A 25801-nucleotide genomic window follows, 5' to 3' on the forward strand; every position below is an offset into this window, starting at 1 on the left:
TTTAAGTAGGTACATATGTAATGGCTACTAAAGCAACAAAACAAGCAGGCTTCTCATGACCCCATAGGCTACTTTTTTAATGTAATTCTATATATGTAATTATAAGTGAAGTTGCTCAGTTGTGTCCGACTCTTTGCGATCCCATGGACTGTAGCTTATCAGGCTCCTCTGTCCATGGGATTTTCCAGGCAAGAGTGCTCAAGTGGATTGCCATTTCCTTCTCCAGGGATCTTCCTGACTCAAGGATCAAACCTGGGTCTCCTGCATTGCAGGCAGACGCTTTACCATCTAAGCCACTATACATACATATATATATATATATATATATATATATATATAATCTGTATATGATAAAGACAAAGGACAGAGAGGGATAGAGACAATTAAAAATCCTGCTGTTTAATTAATAGTGATAGTATTAAAGTTTATTCCACCCCCCATCACTGATTTCTTCTCCCTGTTATTTTCTCTTTGATTAAGTTTTGGACAATATCTCTGAGTACTTGTGAGCAAATATCCAGGTTCCTCACTCATGATTCTTTGCATAAAATCCCTACCATGAACATTCAAAAAACCGGAAACCATCATTTCTTTGTGCTTCTGGGATTAATAGGAGGATTTATGAATTACTCATGATACTCCTAATATTTTTACATCTGCTTCATTTTTGACAACTAGTTTTATAACTCTTAGCTCTATGTTAGCACTGCCCACATAGCACAAGGGTACCTATTTTAACCACCAGGCTATCAACACATATACTTGTTATATGAAGGAATAACATTTTTAGAGGAATCCTCTAAAAGTTAATAAATCCTTTTAGAATTAGGCGTGTTTGAACAGGCAATAAAACACAAACAAGTCTTGGCCCTCTCGTATGCGGAACGGGTTGGTTACAGATGCTTCCTGCAAGCTACATCTTGCCTATTACAAGAACATTCATCTCCCAAGCACATCTTTTCACCTACTTTGCCTGAAGCAACACAAAGCACACCCCCCCAAAAAAAAAAAAAATCACAGGATTTGTAAAAACATTATTGCTAACACTTAAAGAAACTCATACACTAATGTGACATCCTCACACAGGACAAGAACCAAACATGATTTCCAAAACACCACTTTCTGATGACGACTCAGTCTGCTTTTGCCCTGTGCAAGCTAATGACAGGAGGGGAGACTAACCCGGGTCTTCAGTTTTCTTACCTACAACACTGAGGCTGGGCCAGCACTGACTCACAAAGCCAGAGACATTAGCTCATGGCCGTGATTCAGTCATGAGAATTCTGACAGACAGGGGCCTCTCCCCACACAGGTGCTTCAAGGGGGAAATGAGTCCCTGGAAGCAATGACTTATGACCTAGGCACGGATGTTACTGTGTCTGTTATCAGGCCCTGAGAGAAGTGGGCAGTGCTGTTTGTGTGACAGCAGCCACCCTAATAGAAGACAATTGTTAGAAGAGCCTTACAGAAAGGTCCTTATCTCTTGCAAGCAGCCCTCCCAATCAGTCCAGGAAAAGCGTGTAGGTTCTAGTCTACAGATTCCTTGGGTTCCTCCTCCACAGGGAGAGAGGAAAGGCAGAAGGCTCAAGTGTTTGGGAGCCAATAGGCTTTCAGCATTTATTACTGGGGGTGAGAGAGAACATCTAGGAAGTTTTGAAATAGGCTGTATAAGAATCACCTCATTCACCCAGTACCTTTAGCTTAGAGCTCAGAGTGAAAAGGCACAAAATTTAATTTTGCAAAACAGGAAGCTGCAAGCCTTTCCTCCTGCCTCAGTCCCAGTGCAGCAGGAGCAGTTTGTAGGAGGACAGACTTCTGAGTTTACAAACCACTTTCACCTCATTATCTCACTGGATGTTCACAACCAAGTTTGGAGCGTAGGTGTCATTCCCCTCATTTTATGGATAAAAACAAGGGTTTCCCAGGTAAAGAATCCACCTGCCAATGCAGGAGATGCGAGTTTGATTCCTGGGTGGGAATGATACCCTAGAGGAGGAAATGGCAACCCACTCTAGTATTCTTGCCTGGAATAATCCCATGGACAGAGGGCCCTGGCAGGCCACAGTCCATGAGGTCACAAAGAGTCGGACAGGACTGCAGAAACTGAGCGTGGTGGATAAGAACACTGAGGCACCAGGGAGGTTAAGCGATTTACAGAGGGTGCAGCTAGAACATGGCAGCCTTTACTAACTATTTAGCGCTCCTCTAGTAAGACAGTCCATCACTTCAGCCCCTTCCTTGGCTCTCCATTCCTCCTTCCTGCCTTCTTATGTAGCCTCTGGAAGCAGTGACTTCCACAGCTGCCTCTTGCCCTCTCATTTTTGTCCTTCCCACATCAGTTCGCCATATCGCTGAGTGAACGAGCCCCCCATCTAGTATCTGCACGACTGTGGCATTTTCCAGATTGCTTCCTTTCCCTGGGCCCCCTCCAACTAACTCCCATACAATGCCGGATTAATGGGTTTTATCTACAGTTCCGAGCGTGATAATTCCTGTGCTCCAAAAGTATTCAGCGTCAGCCCCACTGCCTGTGGGATATAGTCCAAATACCTTCACCCACATAGGCTGGCCCCAGCCTACCTCTCGAGCTGCTGCCTCCTATCCGCGACCACAGCTTCAGGCAGAATAGCAGAGTCCTGTCTCCAGGCGAGCAAAGCAGGCTGGCCTCCGTGTTCTTAGCTCAGCTGCTCCACTGCCTCTCCGGAAAGTCTGCTCTCTTCCCCACTGAACCATCTGCCTGGTCATTTGCTATCTTCTTCTTTCTTTCCAGCAACAAACGCCTTCTCTTCTGGATGCATAGACTTTTTTTTTTTTTTTCAATTCAAAGGGAACTTCAGAGACCGCTTGATTCATTCTCTCCCCTAAAACTCAAGTCAGGCTCTCGTTTCTATCTTGAATCACTCCAGGGGCTGTGCACTCACTACCACTGGAGGTGGTGCATTCCAGTCCAGCAGAACCCTGACCATTCTTCTCTCTGAGCTGGAATCTGCCACCCTGTGACTCTCTCCCATCTGTGGTAATTGTGCCCTCGGGGGCCATCCCAACAAATATAGGATGTCCTGGTTTCAGAAAAGTTAGGCAAAAAAAAAGAGCTCTGCTTACTGCTCAACACAATCACCATTTAGAGCATGAGTCCATGTTCTTTGTGGGCTGAAGCTATAAAGATAACTAAAGTGCACTCTACTACTCTCCCAGAGCAAATCAATTATCTCAAATTCGTGCCTTTTACATGGTTAAGGTATTTGTACATCAGAAATATACATGGCAGTGTGCCTGAGTGTCACTCAAACCCACAGGATAAATATTACTCATCTTCCTGGAACTCTAATTTTGAAGATGCTTTTTAAATGAGGGAGATAAATATATTTAAATGTATATTTGTATTAAAATGCAAAATTAAAATGTTTTACAAAAAAATGAACAAATTCTGTTTTTTCTATGGAACCCTTCAGATTATAGTCTCAAGAAGCCCCAGGCAGATAGCATTTTCCCCTGTTCCTAACTGAGGTAAACGCTTTAAGGGCTGTGCTAACACACCTCCACCACGTGGTGGAAGGTGTCAGACGCTAGAGGTACTCCACAGATTGGATTCCCTAGTGCAGTTTCTGACATACCCAAATTCTAATCCTAAATTCAAGACCTAATCTAATAAAAATCACCATTTACCAGGCACTATTATGTACTCTACATTCGTTACGTCTAAACCTACCAATAACCTTATCCCCATTTTAGGGTTGAAGAAACTGCCCTGGAGACAGTGTCTTGCCTAAGGCCACAAAGATAGAGAGAGGTGGAATTCAACCTCAGGTCTATCTGACCACAAAGCCTGAATTCTTTCCACTCACCACTCTGCCTCCTTAGGCACTTTGGCTTGTTACTTTGTTACTTTGGCTTGTTACTAAAGTAAAAGAACCACAGCCCCTGCTTTCAGAAAAAGGCAAAGCTTTGCTGGATGGCTGAGCGCTAACATGGGTCACAATATCTGTAACTTTCAGGCTTGCGAGGTAACTAAAACAGACACACTGTAAGTATCTCAGATATTTTACATTTTATATATTTTAAAATATTTATATCATATCTCATTGTAATTTAGCAATTGGAAGAATATTTTCATTTTAAAACAGGAATTTATGGAAAAAGATAATTCCCTCTTCTGCTTAAATGTTTCAAACATTAATAGCTTTCGTTTCTGGAGTCTCAATCCCAAAGTCAAACAAATTTAGAAAACAATACATTAGGAACTAATCTATGCCCCATGACCATATGCCCAAGCGACAACTTCAACATGAATTTTCAATCCAGTTAAAAAAAGAAAAATCTGTTAGTTTGGGAATGCTTGTGAGCAAGTCTCTCAGAGGGATATAGCCTTTCTCACTGTTCACATATCAGTGTAGGCAGTACCCAAGCAAAAAATATCCATGCTAATTTCTCCCTTTCTAATTAACTTATCTTAACTGAGACCACTGACAAAAGATACTCAAGTAGCTCTGGTCATTTGTTTATATATATACAGAAACCTACTAGGCTCCTCAAAGACAAACAGTATGAATGTCAGAATCAATCCTAAACTCTGTGAATCTAGGCTGTGTTCTGAGTTAGCGGGAAGGAAAACATAGATTCAAAGTAACTGTAATAAAAGAATCCTTCTAAAAGGTAGAAAGAACATGTAATATTTAAAAATACTTCAACACAAAGATACGGTTTCAATTACATTATGGCACCAACTAGAGTTAAAACCCACATCTATCAAAATAAAACCATCATTACTATCATGGGAAAACAGCCTTAAAGTTTTATTGCTTAATTTTATTTTACTAAAACACAAGCAGATAATTACAGAGATTTTCTTTCCTGGAAATTTCAAAGCATTTTAGAAAAGCATATAGAATTATATTTACTTACCATATATTTATTGACTAAGACCATCTAGTACATTTTGTACATTTTGAAGTAAATGTGAAAAGGATTAAGAGTTGATAGGTAAAAGAAAGTAAGTCCCCTTTCCTCCCCTTTTCTAAAATAGATTAGTTAGCTCTTAAAAAAAATACTAAAGGAAATAATAGATATTTTCTTATATGTCAAAGCAAAAACATCCAGCAGGCTATCAAGTGCAGAAATGAATGAAGCGAAGATTTTAGACTAAATTTGAACAATTCATTTGAAATGGTTTGGCTCTTTTCCTCAAAGTAGAAGTCCATGTCATGAAAACACACTCTCAGGGCAACAAAACTGTCTTAGAAAACATCAAACACACAAATTCAAAGTGTACACATTTTCCTTTAAATAACGATCCACTCACTATTTCTAACAAATCATTTCACTTCCTCCCTGTATTGTTCTTCTTTTTGAGTATCCTCTCCCTATTCCCATTTCTAATCCTAAATTATCTAGAGCGGATAATTATACTTGAGTGAAGGTTGAGAGAAGACTTTATGAAAACTTAATAAAAAGACTAATCCTAGCATAACTCTTACACTTTTTAACAGCTATGTCTGAAATGTTTATGCAAAGAAAGGCATTATAGCTGAAAACTGTGGCATTTTCAAGGCAAGAAATCAATTCTGAAATATGAATACATTATAGAAACTTACACAAATAACTATATATTATATTTCATTGCTTCATGAGTAGGAAACTAGACAGGAAGAACTCTATATTTCCTTCTAGTTCTGCTGCTGAATGAGACATCTTCTTTTCCCTAAATCTTAAGTATCTCATCACTTGTCATTCCAACTTCTACAGCAAAAAGTTTATGGATGAGTTACTATTTGTTAAATTATATGATGATTCCCAGAATATTAAATATAAACATTTGCAAGCTATGCCTTTGTCACAATTATATACTAAAGTGTAAACTGTAGTCTTTGAAGATAAACATAAAATCTATTCCATTACCAGTGAATATTATGAGAAAACAATATAAGCCTAAGGAATGAGTTATCCATGGTAACTCTTAGAGGTTGATAATCTTCCTTTGAAAGACTAATTAAAATAGCTATTTGCCAAGCATCTTCCAGAACTCAGAGCAGTTAGACTAAAGCATTTTAAAAGTGTGCACCTGTTTTTACACACAAAACTTCAATGCATTCTAGGCATGAGAATAAGCAAAGGAAAAAGAGGTTATGTATCTATGTGGATGAGTTTTTTAAAAAAAGGAATTATTAATTATCATAACAGGATATATTTCCTGTGCATCCACTCTTACTGTAGAATTACAGAAAAAGTTATTCCAGATTTCGATTATAAAAATACTATTTATTTTATGAATTGGTCAATCTGCTTTATTAAATGACCAACTAAACATCATTTTCCAAAGGCCTTCCCCACTAAGTGAGGGTAGGTGATAAACTTGAATAGATAGTGCTTAAAGTGGTTGCTTAAAAAAACACCAAATCCTGGGTCTAACACACAAATTGTATCCTCAAATACCTCCACTATCAATCACCAAGGCAAAGGAACCAAACTCTCTATTAGCATCCCACCATTCTCATGACCAGCTGCTTTGGGGAACAGTTATTCCTCTCAAAACCACTCCACTCTGGACAGTGCAGTGGCAGGCAGGGATAGTAAAAACACACCAAAACTCTTATTTTCAAATTCAAAAGAATCCAGTTTTTCTTTTCCATTCTTTTTCTTTTTGTTATAAGCAAAATCCATAACAATATATTTAATATTTTAAACAATTCATAAAAATTAAAATGGATTCAATGTCTTAAAATAATGATCTTATACTACAGAAATATCTTGAATATAATTATTAACAAGGGGAATACATTTTGTAATTATTAAATCTAATTCTCCTATTTTGAGAAATGTAGGATTCTCAAATCATGTATCAAATGCACCAAAATTTTGCTCTGTCACATGATAATTTAAATGTTTGTTCCACAGCATATCAGTTTTAGATAAGTCAAGTTTATAAAAGTAATTGTTAGGATTTTATAAGTAAACAATATACATATATCAAGGCATACAAGATATTTAAGCAAATTTTATAGAACTATGAGAATCATTTTGCTATTTTAAACAATTATCATAGCTTATAGGATTTTGCTTTTATGACATACAGTTAATCATATCTATGACTTACTTGATGACAATTCTTTTGTCAGAAACGTAATCCATAATTATAACGTTACTCTTACGGGAAAATGAAATTTGCTTTTCCAAGAATACAGAGTCGTAAAACAAAAAGAGGCAATTTATACCATTTAATGTTGCTGCTGCTGCTGCTAAGTCGCTTCAGTCATGTCCGACTCTGTGCAACCCCATAGACGGCAGCCCACCAGGCTCCCCTGTCCCTGGGATTCTCCAGGCAAGAACACTGGAGAATTGCCATTTCCTTCTCCAATGCATGAAAGTGAAAAGTGAAAGGGAAGTCGCTCAGTCGTGTCGGACTCTAGCGACCCCATGGACTGCAGCCTACCAGGCTCCTCCACCCATGGGATTTTCCAGGCAAAAGTACTGGAGTGGGGTGCCATTGCCTTCTCCACCATTTAATGTTAGGACTCTCAATTCATAAATATGAAAATCTCAAATTAACACACAAAGTAGAAGGAACAAGGAAGTAAAGGGGGAGAGAGAAGGAAGGAATATCTTCGAAGCCAAATTACAATTTTTGCAAATTACTCCTTTGTTACTCAGCAAGAGTGAAATATTTATATTTAAATAAATATGTGTATCTATTTTTGCATTTTTAAGAAAAAGAGTAAAGTTTTTTTCTAAGGATCTAGTCAAAATGTTGCTGTTGTTGTTCAGTCGCTAAGTCATATCCAACTCTTTGTGACCTGATGGACTGCAGTTAAAATGATCACAATTTAAAACTGTTACTGGAGCTTCCCTGGTGGCTCAGTGGTAAAGAATCTGTCTGCCAGTGCATGACACACAGGTTCAGTCTCTGGGTCAGGAAGACTCCACATGCCATGGAGCAACTAAGGCTGTGAGCCACAACTACTGAGCCCATGTGCTGCAAGTACTGAAACCCACGTGCTAGAGCCAGTGCTCTGCAACAAGAGAAGCCTCTGCAATGAGAAGACCGGACACCATGACTAGAGACTGGCCCCCACTACAGTGTAGTCCCCGCCTCCCACAACGAGAGAAAAGCCCATGCAGCAACGAAGACCCACTTCAGCCAAAAATATATAAATTAATAATATACATAAATACTTTAAAAAAATAAATAACTCTGTTACTAGTTTGCTGAAATATTACCAATAAAGTACTGAGACTCTTAAGAAAAATAGCATCTGATTAACAATTATAAGATCTAATAGGCTTTAAGAAGACATTATTTTACATTAGAAAAAAAATAACACCTATGCAAACATATATATTCATCCTACATTTATTTCTAGGGACTTGTACACCTATATTGCTTCATTTCAGGTCTGCTTATAAATGGAAAACCTCAAAAAACTGCCTGAATTACAAGCATGGATATGTACTATTCACACAGATAAATCTAAAGACAAAAATGCAGATAATAACGTATTGTGTTTTCTGAGCTTCATCTCTCAGGTTCCCAAAGCACTTAGTAAACTCTAATTAAGCCTCCCAGCAATCCTACCAAGTAAATGTTACAATACCCATTAATAGATGAGCAGAGGCGGAGTCGCTTGCCCCGTGATCACACAGCTTATCAGTGGCCACTGTTGTCCTGAGTTCTGTGTTCTACTCAATGAACCACACTCTTCAGGAGTCTGTCAAATGACATCTCAAATTCAAATGAGGATTCTTACGTTAAGCAATTATTATTCTTTCTATGTAATACAACTTGGAAACTACTCCAAGGAAAAACAAAAAGTCTTTTTAAATGGTATCTTCATATTATTCATTCTATTTTCCACAATATTTAGTCCAGATGATACTGGTAAAACAGCATAAAGAGTAAAACCAAAATTGCAAACTCAGTGAGTAACCCACAAAAAAACACCTGTTTGAGGTACTTGACAATGCAGAATTACCTCCGCATAAAACAATTAGAAGTTACATTCCAAATCTTCAGACCCTTCTAATACAATGACATGGTGACAAATTACACTGTTTTGTTATTTACACTAAGAAATCATGAGTCTTCATTATTAGATTCAAACTCAAATTAGAAGGCTGATTCTATTTATAAAGTGAGATTCCCTCTCTAATTTACCTCACAATAAATTAGGTTCTATGGTCTCTGGCCACTCCCACTTTCCTTTAAATTTCAGCTGAGGGGAGCCTGATGACAGGGTCGTAATCTTTATTAAAAACCAGAGAGAGATGGCTGTTGTTGTTAAGATCAGTCCCTTGAGGCCCCTGTGTGCCTAATTACAGGACCCCTTGTTCCAAAAACCACTGCATGTCTACAAAACATCTGTAGGGCTTCAAAGAGTCTAAGATTCCTCTTTCTGTTCTGCAATAAACTTCTTTAATCTCAAAAAATTAGAAGCTGTTGGGGAGAAAGTTATGTCATTTCACATCTCCTTGCTCCAGTGACCTTACAGACATACGAATTGCTGTTGATATAAAACCATGAGGGTTTATTCCACATGCAGTTCCGTTTACTCATGAAAAGACAGCTGACAGCTAAATACCTTTCATGAGAAAAATACATCTGCCCTTCTCCACCAGAGAGGGTGAAGACTGTTACAAGACTTGATCACACTATGGAAATGGTTAATATCGGGGAATGCAAACATAAGAAGGTGTAAAGCTCACATATGGGAAGACACTGAGTGCAATACATGGCACTCATCCTTCAGGGCTGACTTGAGGATATTTCTGTCCATTTGAAAGATATATTGCATTTTTCTTGAGCCATTAAAAAATACTATGACATCATTATCTGACTATACCTCAATTTCCTGGTAATTTTTGTCCTGGCACACTCTCTATGTATTAATTACAAATCAGTCATCAGTTAGTGAACCGAGAAAACTGATTTGAAGCCCTTTCAATCTCACTGCACTTCTTTGAATGCAGCTTTGGCCAATTTTAGAGAGTTAAGTTATAGAGTCCCATAAGCTCTCTAAGGATTAAAACAAAGCAAATATAAGTCTTTCTTTACACCAAGGATCCAATGCTGCATAGTTATATTTTTATAAAACAAAATTTGATAGGAATGTGAAGGTAGCAACGTCACTTACTGTAAGAAAAAAAATTGAGAAAAGATCCACTTTGACAATGTGCTGCTTAGTTTATTGCAAGGCAGTGATTAACCTATATGACTTTTGTAAAGAATAGAGAATTATTATTTCTGAACAGAATGCATTCACTAGTAACTTTTCCCTTTGATGCTTGCTCTAGTTTCCACTTTTTTAATTTAAACTTTAAGTAATTATCTCTTGTCACTGCTACATATATTGCAAAGATGGTCTTCAGTCTGACTATTGTTTTGTTTGGTCTGTGGTTTTCACAACTTTTTTTTTTTTAATGAATGCTATCTTTTAAAGATATGGAGATATCACATAAGAATCAAGGTTTCTACATGCTCTTGAAAAATTCATCTTTTAACTTCAGGTTTACCTTCCCCCATGACACCATGTTGGAGTTGCAAAGCAAATGCCCTTGTGGACAAGGTATGCAAGCTCACCTTGACACTATGCCCATCCTCACCATTTGACTTGTTTAGGCTACCCTCTAGTCCCCCCAATATCTGAGTTTTCCACTTCCAAGTTAGCTTATTAGTCGAAGTGATTTTTTTTAGAAAAATGAGCCTTATGATCTGATTCCTGTTCTTGATGGAAATTTCCATGGTAATTTATTTCTATCACAATCCTCCTCATAATAATTACCCTTCCAGGAAATCAAAGCTATAGTGAAAAAACAAAAGATCAAGTGGCTGGTTACCAAACTTACTACTATGAATGATAACATAAATGAAGGAGGAGGAGGAGGAGGAAGAAAAGGAAGGTGGCGAGGAAAGGAAGAATGGAGGAGCAGGAAAAAGAGCAGGACAAGGAATAAAAATGAAAAAAAAAGGGGGGGGAGTTACTGCTCTTCTTTTTGTAGTAGAAAAATAAAGGCAAGTTTTATTTCAATTTGGTGTTTCTTTTTAATCATTGGTCAGTTCTTATAATATTAGACTTAATAAATAAATATCAAAATTTTCCCTTTATAGAGAATCTCTACAGTGCAGTCAGGAAATCACTCAAGCATAACATGGCAAGGCCCTAAACATCAGATTAGGTGAAACTGGTTTATCATGAATACATTAACCTAGAGTTAATTTAAATAAGTTAGGGCAAACTTGCTGACTAAGTTATTCTGCTCTGGACCTGGAGACAACACCTCTACACAAGGGCTTACAATGGAAATTCACTTTAAAGTGCAAAACCTAGAGTTAAGTAAGTAACATGAACCATCCCCAAGAATCTCTAAACCCTTTATTTAGGATATTCTTCCTTAATACTCTGTGACCTAAGAAATAGCTTGGATAACAGGCAACAATACTCAATGTCATTATTTTCTTTATCATGGGAGGGGCATAAAATGACACTCCTTTATGTATCTCTGGAGATTTATAGGACAGCCCTGGCAAGAAGTGAAAATAACTTGTGATTAACAAATGTACCACTGGCAGGAGACAAGTCTATTGACTTCTGTTCCTCAGCAATGAAATCTAACAGCTACTCGGTTAAGATCAGCCCCAGTTAAGGCTCAAGCGTTGATGAGAGAAGTGTTTCCTTTTGACAAGGAAGCTGATAAATCATATTCATCATGGAAAAGTTTGTCTGTACATCATGTCCTTTGATGGGCTATTCTTAAGAGTCCCAAGATTCCAGAAGGCCATGCAATGGGCTGGCTTGCATTAGATTTCTGCAGAGCTGGCAGCCTTCTTCTGGAAGTCTTACATTACAGGTAACCTGATGACAAGCAGGATGGGCCACAGGCATGCATCTCAGCTCGCCTGAGGAGGAGCCAAGGGGAGCAAGCTTGTGTGACCAATAGGCTGGGATCAATGAAACTCTTTTGGGGAACTGGATGTTCCCCTTTCAAATGTCACCTCCCTAATCTCTCCACTTGCTCAAGTTATATTCTTCAAAGCTCTGAACACAACATGAGGCTGGCATGATTAGGAAAGTCAAAGAAGAGGACCTTCTAAATCATGGGTGGAAGAAAAGGCATAGAATTCATGAACAGTGAACAATCAAGCTCAGAATGAAGGGATGCTGTTCAGAACATAGTCATTTCCTTTGGCCATGGCGGAGAAAATAAAGTTTCTTTTTTCATATTTATTAAGGGGTCTGCTGTATGCTGAATATGACTCTGAGCACTAGGTCAAGGTGCCTATTCTATGAGACCTTCATATCTATGGAAGGAAAAAGTCACCAGAGCAAAAGGGATGTATGTCCAAAGGCCAGAGCCATTATCTCAGACTGAGTACAACAGAAAAAGACTAATCTGAGGATTTTCCCAGTATTTGCATGCAGATAATACTGTGTGTCATGGGTTGTGGGAAAAACAGCTCTCAAGATGAATACAGGTCAAGACAGATTGATATTCACACAAAAAAGTCTTGTCCTTGGAGTCCAGCAAAAGAAAGCACTTTACTCCCAGAAGTGGTGTACTTAGCAGTCCTCTCAAAGCTCTAGTAGGTGCCATACAAAACTCCTCTTTTCCTTACTCTCAACTCCAAAAGCATTCCAGCTCAGTACCTGTGGTTCATTTGAACGACCAGGGAGTATTTTGTCAAGTGAATATGACATAATTTATAGCATAGCCAATTCCCCACTGCTGAGCGTGTAGGTTGCCTCCAATACTTTTGGCACAAAAAACCCAGATATTCTTTACTAAAAACAAAGAATTAAAAAAAAAAAAAAAAAAAGACATCCCCATAAATGAGAAATAAACACTGGAATTCACCAGGTTCTTAAAACTGGAAAAGGTCTTTCTCAGTGAAGGCAAGGAGAGCCTGCATCTGCTTGGACAGACTTAGGAAGGCTGCATGGCCAGCCTGCAGCATGGCAGCCAGCATATGGGAGAGCCTGATACCACCCTATGCCATTTAGTCATGTATTTGATTGGTGGATAATATCACAGTCCTATGGGGCTGCAGTATGCATGCTAACAGCCCAAAAGCACTAGGAAAAAGAAAAAAGATAGAAGATATTTTTCTTTGAATTCTCTCAAATTACTACTTATGGCACAACTGAACACTCAATAAAACTAATCAACTCATGAAGCAAAGAGATTCAAGTTCAGACTCAGTAAATGCATTTGTGTCTATGACTAGCCAGTGCCTTTACACATGCCACATAATCCTCACGATAAAGAAAGTATAAGGAAGGTATGAGCATCCCCATTTGCAGGTGGTACAGTCAGGTTTAAAGAAACTGAACTCTTTGAGCAGGTCCTAAATGCTGCTAGTAAATTTCAGGGTTGAATTCTGCACATAAGTTTCTTTCTATTTTCAAATTACCATACTGACAACTGGCCTATGACTGATGAGTCTTAGCTATAATGCTAGACCAGCACTTTATTATATTAAATGGTAGGCCTCTATCAGAAAGTAGTAATTACATTGTAGAAATAAGAAAGTTTGAAATTAAGTCCTAAATTTCATGTTGGTTTGGGTGTGACTACATGTGAGTATGTCTGTGTGTGTGTGGAAGACAGAATATGGAAAATGTCATTGTTCTTCACTTTATTTCACTGGAAAAATTTTAAAATAGAAACCACATTTTCATGGAATTGGAAACACACTCATATTTATTATTAGAAACAGAAAAAGCAAAAGAAATATGCACATATACTTTAAAGATATTAATTATATTTTGGCAGTGAGTCTGAGTAAAGCCAGAAATTATAAGAGAAAACTACACAAAAGGATGACAAGTGAAAAAATGGTACAAACAAGATTTTTATTAAAGAATTACCAGAGGACGATGCGCTAAGTGTGACCCTTCCTAATGACAGCTGCTTCTGCTGCTTCCAGCTTGTGGGCAGTTTTTAAAATTTGGTGTTTTATTTTGAAAGACTGCTTTAAAATGTACAGGTGCCTAAGAAATAGATGTTGTATATAATGTAGCATAAAAAAATGTCCTTTGTTAGGTGGTTTCACTCCATGCTACACAGGGCCTGCTAGTGCTTGTACATCCCTGATTCTGTCAGTAAAGAGAAAGACAGTCTAAATAGGATGATAAGTAAGTAAGTGGTCACTCAGTCATGCCTGACTCTGAGACCCCATGGACTGCAGCCTACCAGGCTCCTGTGTCCACGAGATTTTCCAGGCAAGGATACTAGAGTGGGTTGCCATTTCCTTCTCCAGGGGATCTTCCTGACCCAAGGACCAAACCTGGGTCTCCTGCACTGCAGGCAGATTCTTTACCAACTGAGTGACAAGGGAATCCCAAATAGGATGGTAGAAATACTTGAACTGGGAGAGAGGCAAGCCTAGGTTCCTCTATCTCCTGGGCTGGTGATGAACCAAGTAACCTATACTTCTTGAAGTTTCCTCACTTCTAAAACTGGGGAAAACAGCCTTGGTTCTGAGGTTCCACCTGAGACAAATGTATGAGAGAACACTTTAAAATGTGCATCAGTGTGAGGATATACGATTTGGCTCAAAGAGTTAGATGCTCCTAATGTATAAGATACTGGTGTCCATGGCTAAGAATTACATGTTTTTAGGTGATCTCAGCAGTTACTCAAACAAGAGTTTAAATGCGCTGGATTTAGAAGAAATGTAGCTGGGCCTAAAAGAAATCTAAATGTGAACAAGAAAGAATGCTAATACAAATATAAGTGCCTAGTGCTATATTAGTAGGATGGAATAGACATCTAATTCAATTTCATTCTGTAATATCTATAACATAGACTGCAGACAACTGAACAGAAATCCTAGAAAGGCAAACCAGCTTAATCAAGGTCACTGATTAGTGGCAGGCAAAAACTTGATTAGAAGCTAAGTTCTTCTGCAACTTCCCTGGTGGTCCAATGGCTAAGACTCTGTGCTCCCAATGCAGGGGACTTTAAGATAAACTCTGGTCAGGGAACTAGATCCCACCAGTCCCATGCCTAGTTATTTGTTTGACTAGACACAAGCAAATAAATGATTTTTTTTTTTTTTAAGAAAAAGATCCTTCTAAAACCTTTCTATGTTGATGATTAATACTACTTCACCTAAGGAAAGGGAGTACTTTTCACCATATTCACCCTCTTCAGAGGCACAGACTGAATTCTAGAAAGATGAAGTGACTTGGCTAAGGTCATGAGGATGTTCATGGTAAGAATCCAGGTTTTCTGCTCCCAAGAGATGCTCTTTCACCACAGTGCCTACCCCTTTTGTAGGGTTCTGATACCACTGCTGCCACATGTAATGAACTTTTACCATGTACTCTACAAAACATTTTCTTTGCTGTTTAACCTACCACTTACGTAAACATGCCTAACCTTTTTTATTGAGACACTGTAATTTTCTGAGAGAGGGGCTTTGATGGAAGATGGTCCAGAACTGTGCTAAAACTGAAAGAAAGAAAAAAAAAAAAGCCTTAAGATTTCTGTATGAGGAGGCGGGAGGGAAAAATGAGGAAGAAAGATTAATTTAACATTGTAGTTGCATCATGCTCCATCCCTACTCCATGCCCCATCCCCATGCTCCACCCAGCCTAAGCTCCTTTAGAAGGGCAGTGGTTCTCCATTCAGTGGCACCAAATATGTCCATCATCGCTCAGATGCACTCACTCCTACTAAGGTGGAGCTCCGCATGAGCATGCTAGATGAGCAGTAGTAAGCTTTGAAGATCAGTGATTGTAAACACCCACTTGGTGACCCCTATTTGGAAACATATCAGGCCTCCATTTATAAAATGGCTGTTCTAGTGGCAAAATATTACTTAGATCAATCAACCAATATATCCTTAAGGCCTATGGACTTAAGTTTATTCACCTGGAGTGTCCACCTCCATGAATATTAATATAAAAGAGACTAAACACTATGACAATTGATTAAAAAAAAAATCACACACTGAGGAGAGATCCAGTTTTAAGCTAATACTTCTGTTATGGTTGAAATAGGAACTATGACAGAACAACTTCTCAAACCATGAAAGAAAAGCACTATGACAAATTCTTAGACGTTTGGAACATCCTGATGTGAAATGGTAGAAAAAGAAAGAAAGCACATAATCTGGGGGGCAGGGGGTGGGGAGTAGATGAGGTAGTGTGGTGACAGAATCAGAAATAGGACCAGCTATACAAAAGCCTCGGTAACTTTAGGGATGTCACTGAAACCCCACTTTCCTTCAGTTTTCCCTAGTAAAGTGGGAGTTGCGAAACAAACCCTACTGAGTTCACAAAGAAGTGAGGTCAAGATGGGGGAATGTATGTGAAATTATGCTGGAATTTAGTGTTATTAATGCAGATTGGTTTATCAACTCTGTACTACTGGAGTAAAGCCTCAATACTGTGGCATACAAAGAAGAAAAGCTTTCCAAAGAAAACTATTTGCCAAACAGGAAATAATCTGTTAAAACAATTTGAAAGCTACTTCTCCATGAGAGGATGACATGTGAAAGATTTTTATAATCCAGGCAAAAGTTAACTTCTTTGACAAATGTGTGCCACTTTGGTCTTGGGCATTCTTTGATCAACCATTTAAAACCAGTCTTATAGGTCTCCTCCCTTATAGTTGACCTTTATTCATGCTATAATAAATTATTCAAATCAACTCTAAAATAGAATAAACATTCTTACAGCTTTATAATTTTTAAAATGATCAATGTTTCCTTTTTTTTTTTTTTTTAGAAAAGTTATGTTTTTCCAACATTTTTAATGAGAATCTCTTTGAACCTATTTCAGGCTTCTGATGTGTAGTTTTTGAGGCCTTTATTTGGGGGAGGGGGGAGTTACATGCTTCTAAATGTAATAAATAAATGTGTATCAATAAAGTATGAGTCATGTTAAGGGAACCTACATGTATGAACAAATTTAGGCTTTCCTTAATAAATAGGAACTAGTCTACATTCTTCAGACTGCAAACACATATATCCTAGGATTACATTTCCCATTCGTGTAATGCTTTACATATTTCAAAAAAAGTTCACACAAAAGGTGAGGCAGGCAAGAACATATCAGCTAGAATTACCAGAACACAGTCCTTTGGTTTCCAGATCAGGTCTGTTCCTACTAAATGGTACTTTTTCTCTTTCTGGTTCAGTGTGGAATATTCCAAACCAAAATATCCTTAGAGGACAGGGAGAACATTTCCACCATTCAATATGGAATTCTAGGCTTTGATGGAGGAGAGCCTCGGGGGTGACAGAGAAATCCCACATACCTGGGGGTCAGGTTCAAGGGCACAGGGGCACCCGTACTCTTACCGTCCACGTCGCGGACTTGGCGGTGCTTGACTGCTGGAAGGACACATCGAAGCTGTGTGGGCCCGGGTAGTCGGTGTTGGAGGGGATGGCGGGTGACGGTGAGAGGGCGTCGAAGGTGGAGCTGGGCTGTGCGTAAGGCGAGGGCGCCGTGACGCTGTTCTGCGCGTGGTCTGTGTTGTAGGGGCTGGTGGACGAGGAGCCGTTCTGGATCTGCTGGTCCATGCTGTTCAGGAGCCCCAGGTTCGTGTATTGTGGCTGCAGGACACCCAGAAACCCGCATGTTAGCCATTTAAGCTGCATATTGTTGCTTCTCAAAAGGCATCTTTTGGTGCATGCCTTCCACAGAGATCAGCCTCAGATTTGCCACACTTTACACTCAAAGGAAAATGACTAATTAGTGATGCATAGTTCAAAACACCAAGAGAAGTGCGAGGCGTGTGGGTATGTTTTGTGAAGACCTGCACAGATCACACAGCTTCATGGGTAGCCTTTGGAAACTGAGTCTCCCCAAGAGCATCTGAAAGTAGATAATGTGCTTATTCGCAAACTGGGCAAAAAACATCACAGTTCAGTAGCTGCTTATGAATTTCTTAAAACAAATGAATACCACCTGCTATTTTTTTCTTCTTCTGTCTTGGTAGTCAGAATGAAAATTTCCACTAGATACACGAGCTCTAGAGAAGATTTAAAGGTCAACTTGTCTACTGAGCAAAATGGTTGTCCTCCAGATTTTCTTTAAGTTTTATTCTAAATTCTGTCTCAGGGTACCAACTTGCCCCCCAAAACTGGGTTCATGAAAACTGGAGGGGAAGGAGTAGCAATGTTAGGAAGAAGCAACTATGTATTTTATTTTTTTCTAAAAATACCTAAGTAAATCTCTTTATTCACAAATATGCAAAATTGTGATTTTTAAGCTTTGTCATATGTATTGGCAATTTAAAAACCTCATCATATTTACCTTAAGTTATATGGTGTGTATATTTATTCACTAAAAAACAATAACTTTTAGAAATTAGTGTAGATTATTTGAAAGGAGAGACCACATGTGCAATTTATTTATTTTTAACTTTTTATTTTGTATTGAGGTATAGGCGATTAACAGTGGGTGATAGTTTCAGGTTAACAGTAAAGGGACTCAGCCACACATATTCAGATATCCATTCTCCCCCAAACTCCCCTCCTATCCAGGCTAGAAAGGCAGCTATATATTTTAAAAGGTAACATGATACCATCCAAACAGCCTAATTTTCCATCTGTTCTTTCATTTTCTTTGTAGTAGTTTATTTTCTAAAGCAGAACATGTGTAAGAGAAATATCATCTAGTTATGGTTAAAATTCTATATTTTGTATAATTCAGAAGTACATTAGTTCATATAGTTTCTCTGCCAGAAATTGTATTTCTTCTAGGAAAATCAGCACTGACTAGATAATTCAATAAGACGTTTATTGAAGTAATGATTTAACTTCTCATTTCATTGACAAAAATAATCTTTACTGTATTACTATCAGAAAGGGGAAGTGAGTTGCTCAAACATTGGCTAATAAGCCAAGAGTAGTTATTTTGAAACCAAATCTGATTCCGAGTCTACACCATCACACCTGTCAAACTGATCAGATAATTCAAGTCATTCCCAAGTTAAACTGAACACATTTCTAGAAGCAGCCACCAGCTCGTGTGCTGTTTTCCCTTTGTGAAACCTTCTGACACAGGGAATCCTCATTGTTTCTTCAATTTAGTGATAGGAAAACAAATCAGAAGCAAAGAGAAGGCAGTCCTGTTGGTACACATTTTATAAAGAAAATGAGGAGTCTGGCTCTTCAAATGAAACATAACCAAGAGTCCCAGAAAAAGTCAAATTAAAGAGAACACAAACTTGTAAAGAAATTGATGCTTGAAAATAATTCAACTTAAGTGTAAGGAAGTTATTTTACTAAACTTTAAGTATTTCACATGGGGAGGAGAAGGACTCTGCCATTCCATTCAGTCCAGAGAGCATCTGTCTAAATGTTAACAGTCGCATGCCCATTCCATTACATTTATACATTCACATTCCACTGCCAAATGCCATGTCCCCATTTGCTCTTCAGATAACTATTAATCTCTTTACACTTATCCCCCTGCTGACAAGAGCAGCTGTTAGTCTCGCCTCTGCTCTCCCCTGACTTCCACAGCTCCCAGTCCTCCTCGCCTCCTGCTTCACCTTTCCCCCTTGACAGGTGAGGCAGACTGCAGGTGAGACAGCTGTGAGAGAAGAAAACTAAAACATGAGGCCCTGATGAAGGTGTCCACAACCCTGGCTGAATTAAAGCTCTTAGGTGTCCAAGCCTGGGGGAATGGTCTGGGAAGGGGATTGAAAAGAAATTATTATTTGTGTTCAAGTTAAGGGTCAGTATACAAAGCACTCCTGAGCGTCCTGTAGGAATCGGATAATGCTCCCAGAGGCACGTGCTTCCCTCAAGCAGTACAATTAGGGAGGCAGTCGGCCCTGACAAAAGGGACAAAGAAATTCACTGAGCACTTTCTCACAGGCAGTAAAAAAGCCTGTTAGGTCAATCCTGTCTTCCTCCTCCTAGCTACACAGAATGGAACTTCAGCTAATTGTGGGCTTGGAGAAGAACAAAGAAACATGGCCCTTTGAATTTTTTTTTCCAATAAATATAAAGAGAAAAGTTTGGGACCCAGCTTTAAAAGCCAGTGAGTAAACACTCAGTGTTACTTGAAGGACTTAAGAGAGATGGAAACTCCATTTACCTCAGAGGTACAAAGAAGACCTTTCTGGGACAGCGGTGAGACTGAACATATTGGGTGGCACTAAAGAGGCAGAAAATGTATTTCAAGATGGTTGTGCTTTTACATGCCATAATTTTTAATCCCATACAGTTGGGGTGAAATATTTTACTTCACAACAATAGGATTTGCTTCCAATCCTGACTCGTCAGTTTATATAGTGTAGAGCTAGATTTCTCAGGTTTGAGCAAAGAGCTGCTAACTATTCAAGATAAAAATGGGAAAACATATTTCAGTTTAAGCTTTCCTCAAATTTTACTTTAAAGAAACAAAAGCTAAATAGTATACTCAGTTGTCTTTTTTTGTATAAACCAATATCATCTTTGTATTAACTAGTCTGAAACACAGACAACAAACCCACCAAAGTAAGAACAGTATGATTAGAAATTTTCTTAGAGACGTCTCAAAGCTTTATTAAAAATTTACGTCATAAACTTGCCATAGGAAATAGTACTTTGGAAGTTAATTTAAAAAGCATTTAGTTAACAAAAACAAAGGGCTCTTATTTGCTTATTTCTTTGATTTGAAGAGAGTGGACATGTTGGTAAAGTACAATTAGAGGCAGAGGGCAGACTGATATAGCCACGAACGAGTGTTAGGTAGGCAGAACCAGCAGAAATTCACACAGCCCATTGCAAAATGAATACTCAGGGCCTATTGTTCATAAATTATTAAGAGTTTCAAAATCATGACAGCAGAGCATTAAACAAAGCACAGGGCCCTTTCATGACTACACATTTTGGAGCATATGAAGGTACTCTGCCAGGTTAATGTGAATAATATTTATTTCATATTTTCCACCAAGTGAAGCTGGCAGGGTAAAGGAAGCAGTACCTGGACCCTTTGTTTATCATCTGTAATTTCATAAACACAGACAGGAGAGATTTGTGTTATGCTGGGATGCTAATGAGATGCCAATTTATGATGCCAGGTAAAGTAGTCTCAAACACTCATATGAATAACAAAGTGTGCCCTGAAAGAACTCTGTGGGGTCCCCTCATCCCATGTGTTTCTTATGTAACAAAGTTAGTACATTTGGAATGTACTAGGAAGTAGATTGTCCCTTTCTAACCACAAGGTATATTGATGTGGGAATAACCTTAACATACTTAATAGACACTCAGTGAATGAATGAGCAATGTTATGTATCTACTGTATTATGTCTGGAAGAAGAGACAAACTTCTTTCCACAAAATTTTTGCCACTCAGTTATGTCTGATCCCACGGACTGTAGCCCGCCAGGCTCCCTTGTCCATGGGATTTTCTGGGCAAGAATACTGGAGTGGGTTGCCATTTCCTCTTCCAGGGGATCTTTCCTATCCAGGGATCAAACCTACATCTCTTGAGTCTCTATCATTGGCAGGTGAATTCCTTATCTCTGAGTCACCAGGGAAGCCCATGTCTGAAACAGGATATGATCTTCTTTCCAAAAAATATAAAAGATGAAAATGAACATAATTTGGTATCTATTATAAACCTGGTAAAGTAAAACAATGGATATTTTTTTAAAACTCAAAGAGATGCTTTAATTCCTATAAAAATAACCTTGAAAGTGAAGATACTGCATGGACTCTAGAAAATTACCAGCATCTGTAGCTTCAGTGTATTCAGTTTCATCACAAATGAGTTAATCTGCCCTCAGAGAGGATAAAACACACTCTGGTGACAGAAAGCTCAATAATCTGGTTAATCACAGAACACCGTGGAGGTGTTCTAGAGCATGAAGCTGGTATGGCAAGTGTAGGGACACCCAGAGGCTGAATCTCAAACTGCCTGCTCTCACCAGTAGGAAAGAGCAAGTGAAGCTGCCATTACCAAATCCAGAAAGAGTGTTTCCTCATTTTTTTTTTTTAATCTCTTCCATAAGTTATTTTGGAATCTCATAGTCATCTACGGACTCTGATTTATTTTTTTAGTTTGGATGATTAGAATTAAAATAACAATAAAGATGAGATATTTCTCCTGACTTTTCATCATTTTACAAGTGTTCTATAAAGGCAATCCCTTTAGTTTCACTTCATTTTTCTTTCCTGGATTACATTGTTTGATGATCTTACATTCTAAATATATTATGAGCCTGAAATTTCTTCTCATCAGCTCAGTAATAATGTATATCAGTATATATCACTGTAAACAAAATTTAATATTGAATGCTTGGGTTTATACTTACTTAAAGTTGACTTTGTAATTACTCTACTATAAAATAATTAAATATCAAAAAGAAGTCTAATCAAGTCACATGACTGGTGCATCATATCCCATTTCTAAAAATCTCTCTCCTTCAATTTATCTGTGTAAGAGAAATTTTATAAGTTCTCTGTCCTGCTTTTCATAGATATTACCATCTGTAATAGCTACTTTATGGCAAGATGACAACAACAGTCCATACTAAATGGCAAGAGATTAATAAAAAATGGGAAAAAGTGCCACGCCAGGCATAGGAGAGGTAACTTTGGCAACATATAGTCAACTTATTTGCTTCAATTCAAATGGACCTTTGTCACAGGAAACAATAACTTGACTAAATTTCATTTGAAAGAAATTATAATTCTTGACTGTTAGAGATGACCAGGGAACTGAACATTCTTCTGCACTCCTTTTACTCCTAAATGGATTCTAGTAATGCAGAAGAACTCTGAACTTAGACTTGGTGACATGGGGTCAAAGTCACAACTGCCACTAATGTGCCATTTACCCCTGGGCAAGGTGGTGGCTCAGACAGTAAAGAATCTGTCTGCAATAAGGGAGACCTGGGTTCGATCCCTGCGTCAGGAAGATTCCCTGGAGAAAGGAATGGCTACCCACTATAGTATTCTTGCCTGAAAAATTCCATGGACAGAGAAGCCTGGCAGGCTACAATCCATGGGGTCACAAAGAGTCGGATACTACTGAGTAACTAACACTTTCATAAAGTGTTTAAACCAACCTGGACAGTAGTTTCCTATAAAGTAAAATCTATATAAAATTGAGATTGAATCTGATGATCAGACATAATGGTGAACCATTTTAACATTCTTCTAGGGCTGACTATTCTCATCTACAATACTATTTAAATATAATGCCAAAAGATTGCTTTCGAAAAAGGAGATGACTGGTTTTTGTGGTTTTCTTCTTTCTTTATATAGATTTGCCAGAGCAAGCCTACAAATCCAAATTGTTTCAGGCAGCATATATAGCTTCTTCAGCTAATATAACCTTTCACCTCAGGCTTCATGGAGGTGCTTTTTTGAACATTCTAAAAACCCTCCTGGGAAAAGAAAACAGTTTTCTTTATGACCCTGGCTTTGCAAAGCATTCATTCGATTATGCTGTAGCAGACAGTACTACATTTTTATCCCCAAATATTGGCAAGACAGTGACTTTTCAACAAGCACTGCCTGAGGGAGAAATACTTGTCATTTTTTTGTTTTCTACCACCTGCCTCACCTCAAAGAATGATGGTTTGTTTCATGCTAGAATTAAACACAATTGATTGAAAGTGCTCCAATTGTCAAGAAGATATTTGTATTTTAATGTCAAATTAAGGCACTGTCTTTCCACCTTAAGAATGTACTGAACATCACATTTTTCTCAAAACTAGGTTTTGTTAAGTAGAAAATATATTTCATTTTTTTCATCTTCCAAATGATCCTAGAAAGTAAGTGTTTAGAGGTAAAATATGCTCATACCTTATAGCAAACAAAATGTAAAAATAAAGGTTTTAAACATATAAACCTAGAAAGACAGACTGCAAAGAGTTTATCAGAATGTTTTATTTTCTAATACAAAGTGTCAAGATTCCTTTGAGGTCCATAACTCAGATTCCATAACTTAAGAGAGAGCTCCCTAAAAGCTCCAGTCAAGACTGACAAGGGCAGGTGAGACAAAAAAATACAAAGTTGGCTAATCCAGTAGACAACAGTGTCAACAAATATTAGCCATAGTACTTGAAAAGCCAGGAAGTGTGAAATGTAGTGAAGCTAAAATTCAATCTAAATACAGCTAAATTACACTGTGTAGAGCTCAGTTAAGGAAAAATAAACTTTAAATTCTATGATTTCATTAAGTACTCCCTTTTAGTAATAATGACAAATAAATAAAACTATTATCATGAGCATCCTCAATTCTAAAAGAAACTGACATCACCATTACATGCCAAAGAAGCATTGGGCTTAGCAGAAAGGTATAACTTTAATATTCAATAATTCTTGATCCAGATAATATGGCAAAGTATACAGAGTTTTAGTTTCTTTAAAGTGAACCAGGCGTTATTAATTAAAGTCAGATCAAAAATGCGTTTGAGGAAATTTTCAATCTATAACAATCCATGTCAATATTTTTTTAAGTAGACATGGTAATGCTAAGAAAAGAAAGTACATAGTAATGGAGATCTTTAGTGAAGGTTATACCATCTACAGGGAAAACATACCATGGTAACTTTAGAAGCTCATCAATAATGTTTTGCTGGTTTTTAAAGTGAGTTTATGGAGAAGGCAATGGCACCCCACTCCAGTACTCTTGCCTGGAAAATCCCATGGATGGAGGAGCCTGGTAGGCTTCAGTCCATGAGGTCGCTAAGAGTTGGACACGACTGAGTGACTTCACTTTGACTTTTCACTTTCATGCATTAGAGAAGACAATGGCAACCCACTCCAGTATTCTTGCCTAGAGAATCCCAGGGATGGGGGAGCCTGGTGGGCTGCTGTCTATGGGGTCACACAGAGTCAGACACGACTGAAGCAACTTAGCAAAGTGAGTTTAAAATATTTAAAAATAACTTTGGCAATGTGTCTAAACTATTTCAGAAACTACGACTTAAAAACAGGTGATTAAATGTGATTAACGTTTTATCACAGGTGATAGTTTTGCTCACCATGATATGAAACTGATTTCGATAAAATAATGGTACCCATCAAGATTAAAATGATCTGAACCCTGTATGGTATCCTGACTTTAATCCTCTGTGAAAAGAATCTTAGGTATTATATTACTATTGACTACGACTACTACTAGTACTAAATTCTTTCTGAGACTTACTCTGTTCCTTATAGTGTTTAAGTGCTTTGCATATATTTACTCATTTAATTATCAGGAGCTAGTGGAATTATTATCTCATGTTTCATGCATATTTTATAGATGAGGAAACTGAAGCTCCACAAGAGTAAGTGCTCACGGTAGTAAGTGACAGAACTCAGATTTGAAACCAGAACATCTGGCTTGAGATTTACGCACTGTCTTAAGTATCCTTCACTTGGAGTCACTCAGATTTCTGCTTGAAATCTTTATCTAAGGGTTACATTCAATGAAAGCATACTTATTTCATATCTAAAGAAAATGCTTTCCATTCATTAAAAACAGGATATAAAACCTTAACTATTTGTTTGGAGACCCAACACCTTGGTACTATCTCTGGAAATTCCCTGAAGATCTGACCATGTCACTCTCATGCTTGAACATCTTGAACAGGTTTCTAATCTAGAGCCCAAGGCCTCCAATCTCTAAGTGCCTTACACCACACTATCTGAGACCCTCCTTTTTGGTCACTAAAGAATGGCATTCCTTCAGTTTTTCAAAAGCAAACTCCTTCAGTCTTCAAGCCTTTTGTACCTGCAGGCTGCTTCACAACTGGTCTTTCAGCTTCTACGTCATGTCCAAGTTGAAGCCTCTCTGGAGTGCTCAGGTAAGTATTCTTTGTTTCACATTGTCATGGCACAGTAACTTTCCCCTTTACATCATAT

General features: G+C 38.0%; 1 protein-coding gene across 11 annotated transcripts in view; it reads right to left on the reverse strand.

Moving 5' to 3' along the window:
* TP63 (tumor protein p63) overlaps positions 1–25801 on the reverse strand; it is a 273318-nt gene that overhangs the window by 73891 nt on the left and 173626 nt on the right. For all 11 annotated transcript variants that reach the window (XM_025286582.3, XM_025286573.3, XM_025286568.3 and 8 more), the window contains one exon: positions 17297–17551. In XM_025286582.3, coding sequence (XP_025142367.1) covers positions 17297–17551 — 255 coding nt within the window. The remainder of the gene's footprint in view (positions 1–17296; positions 17552–25801) is intronic.

The sequence above is a fragment of the Bubalus bubalis genome, chromosome 1, assembly GCF_019923935.1.
Source record: "Bubalus bubalis isolate 160015118507 breed Murrah chromosome 1, NDDB_SH_1, whole genome shotgun sequence".
Taxonomy (NCBI): Eukaryota; Metazoa; Chordata; class Mammalia; order Artiodactyla; family Bovidae; genus Bubalus; species Bubalus bubalis.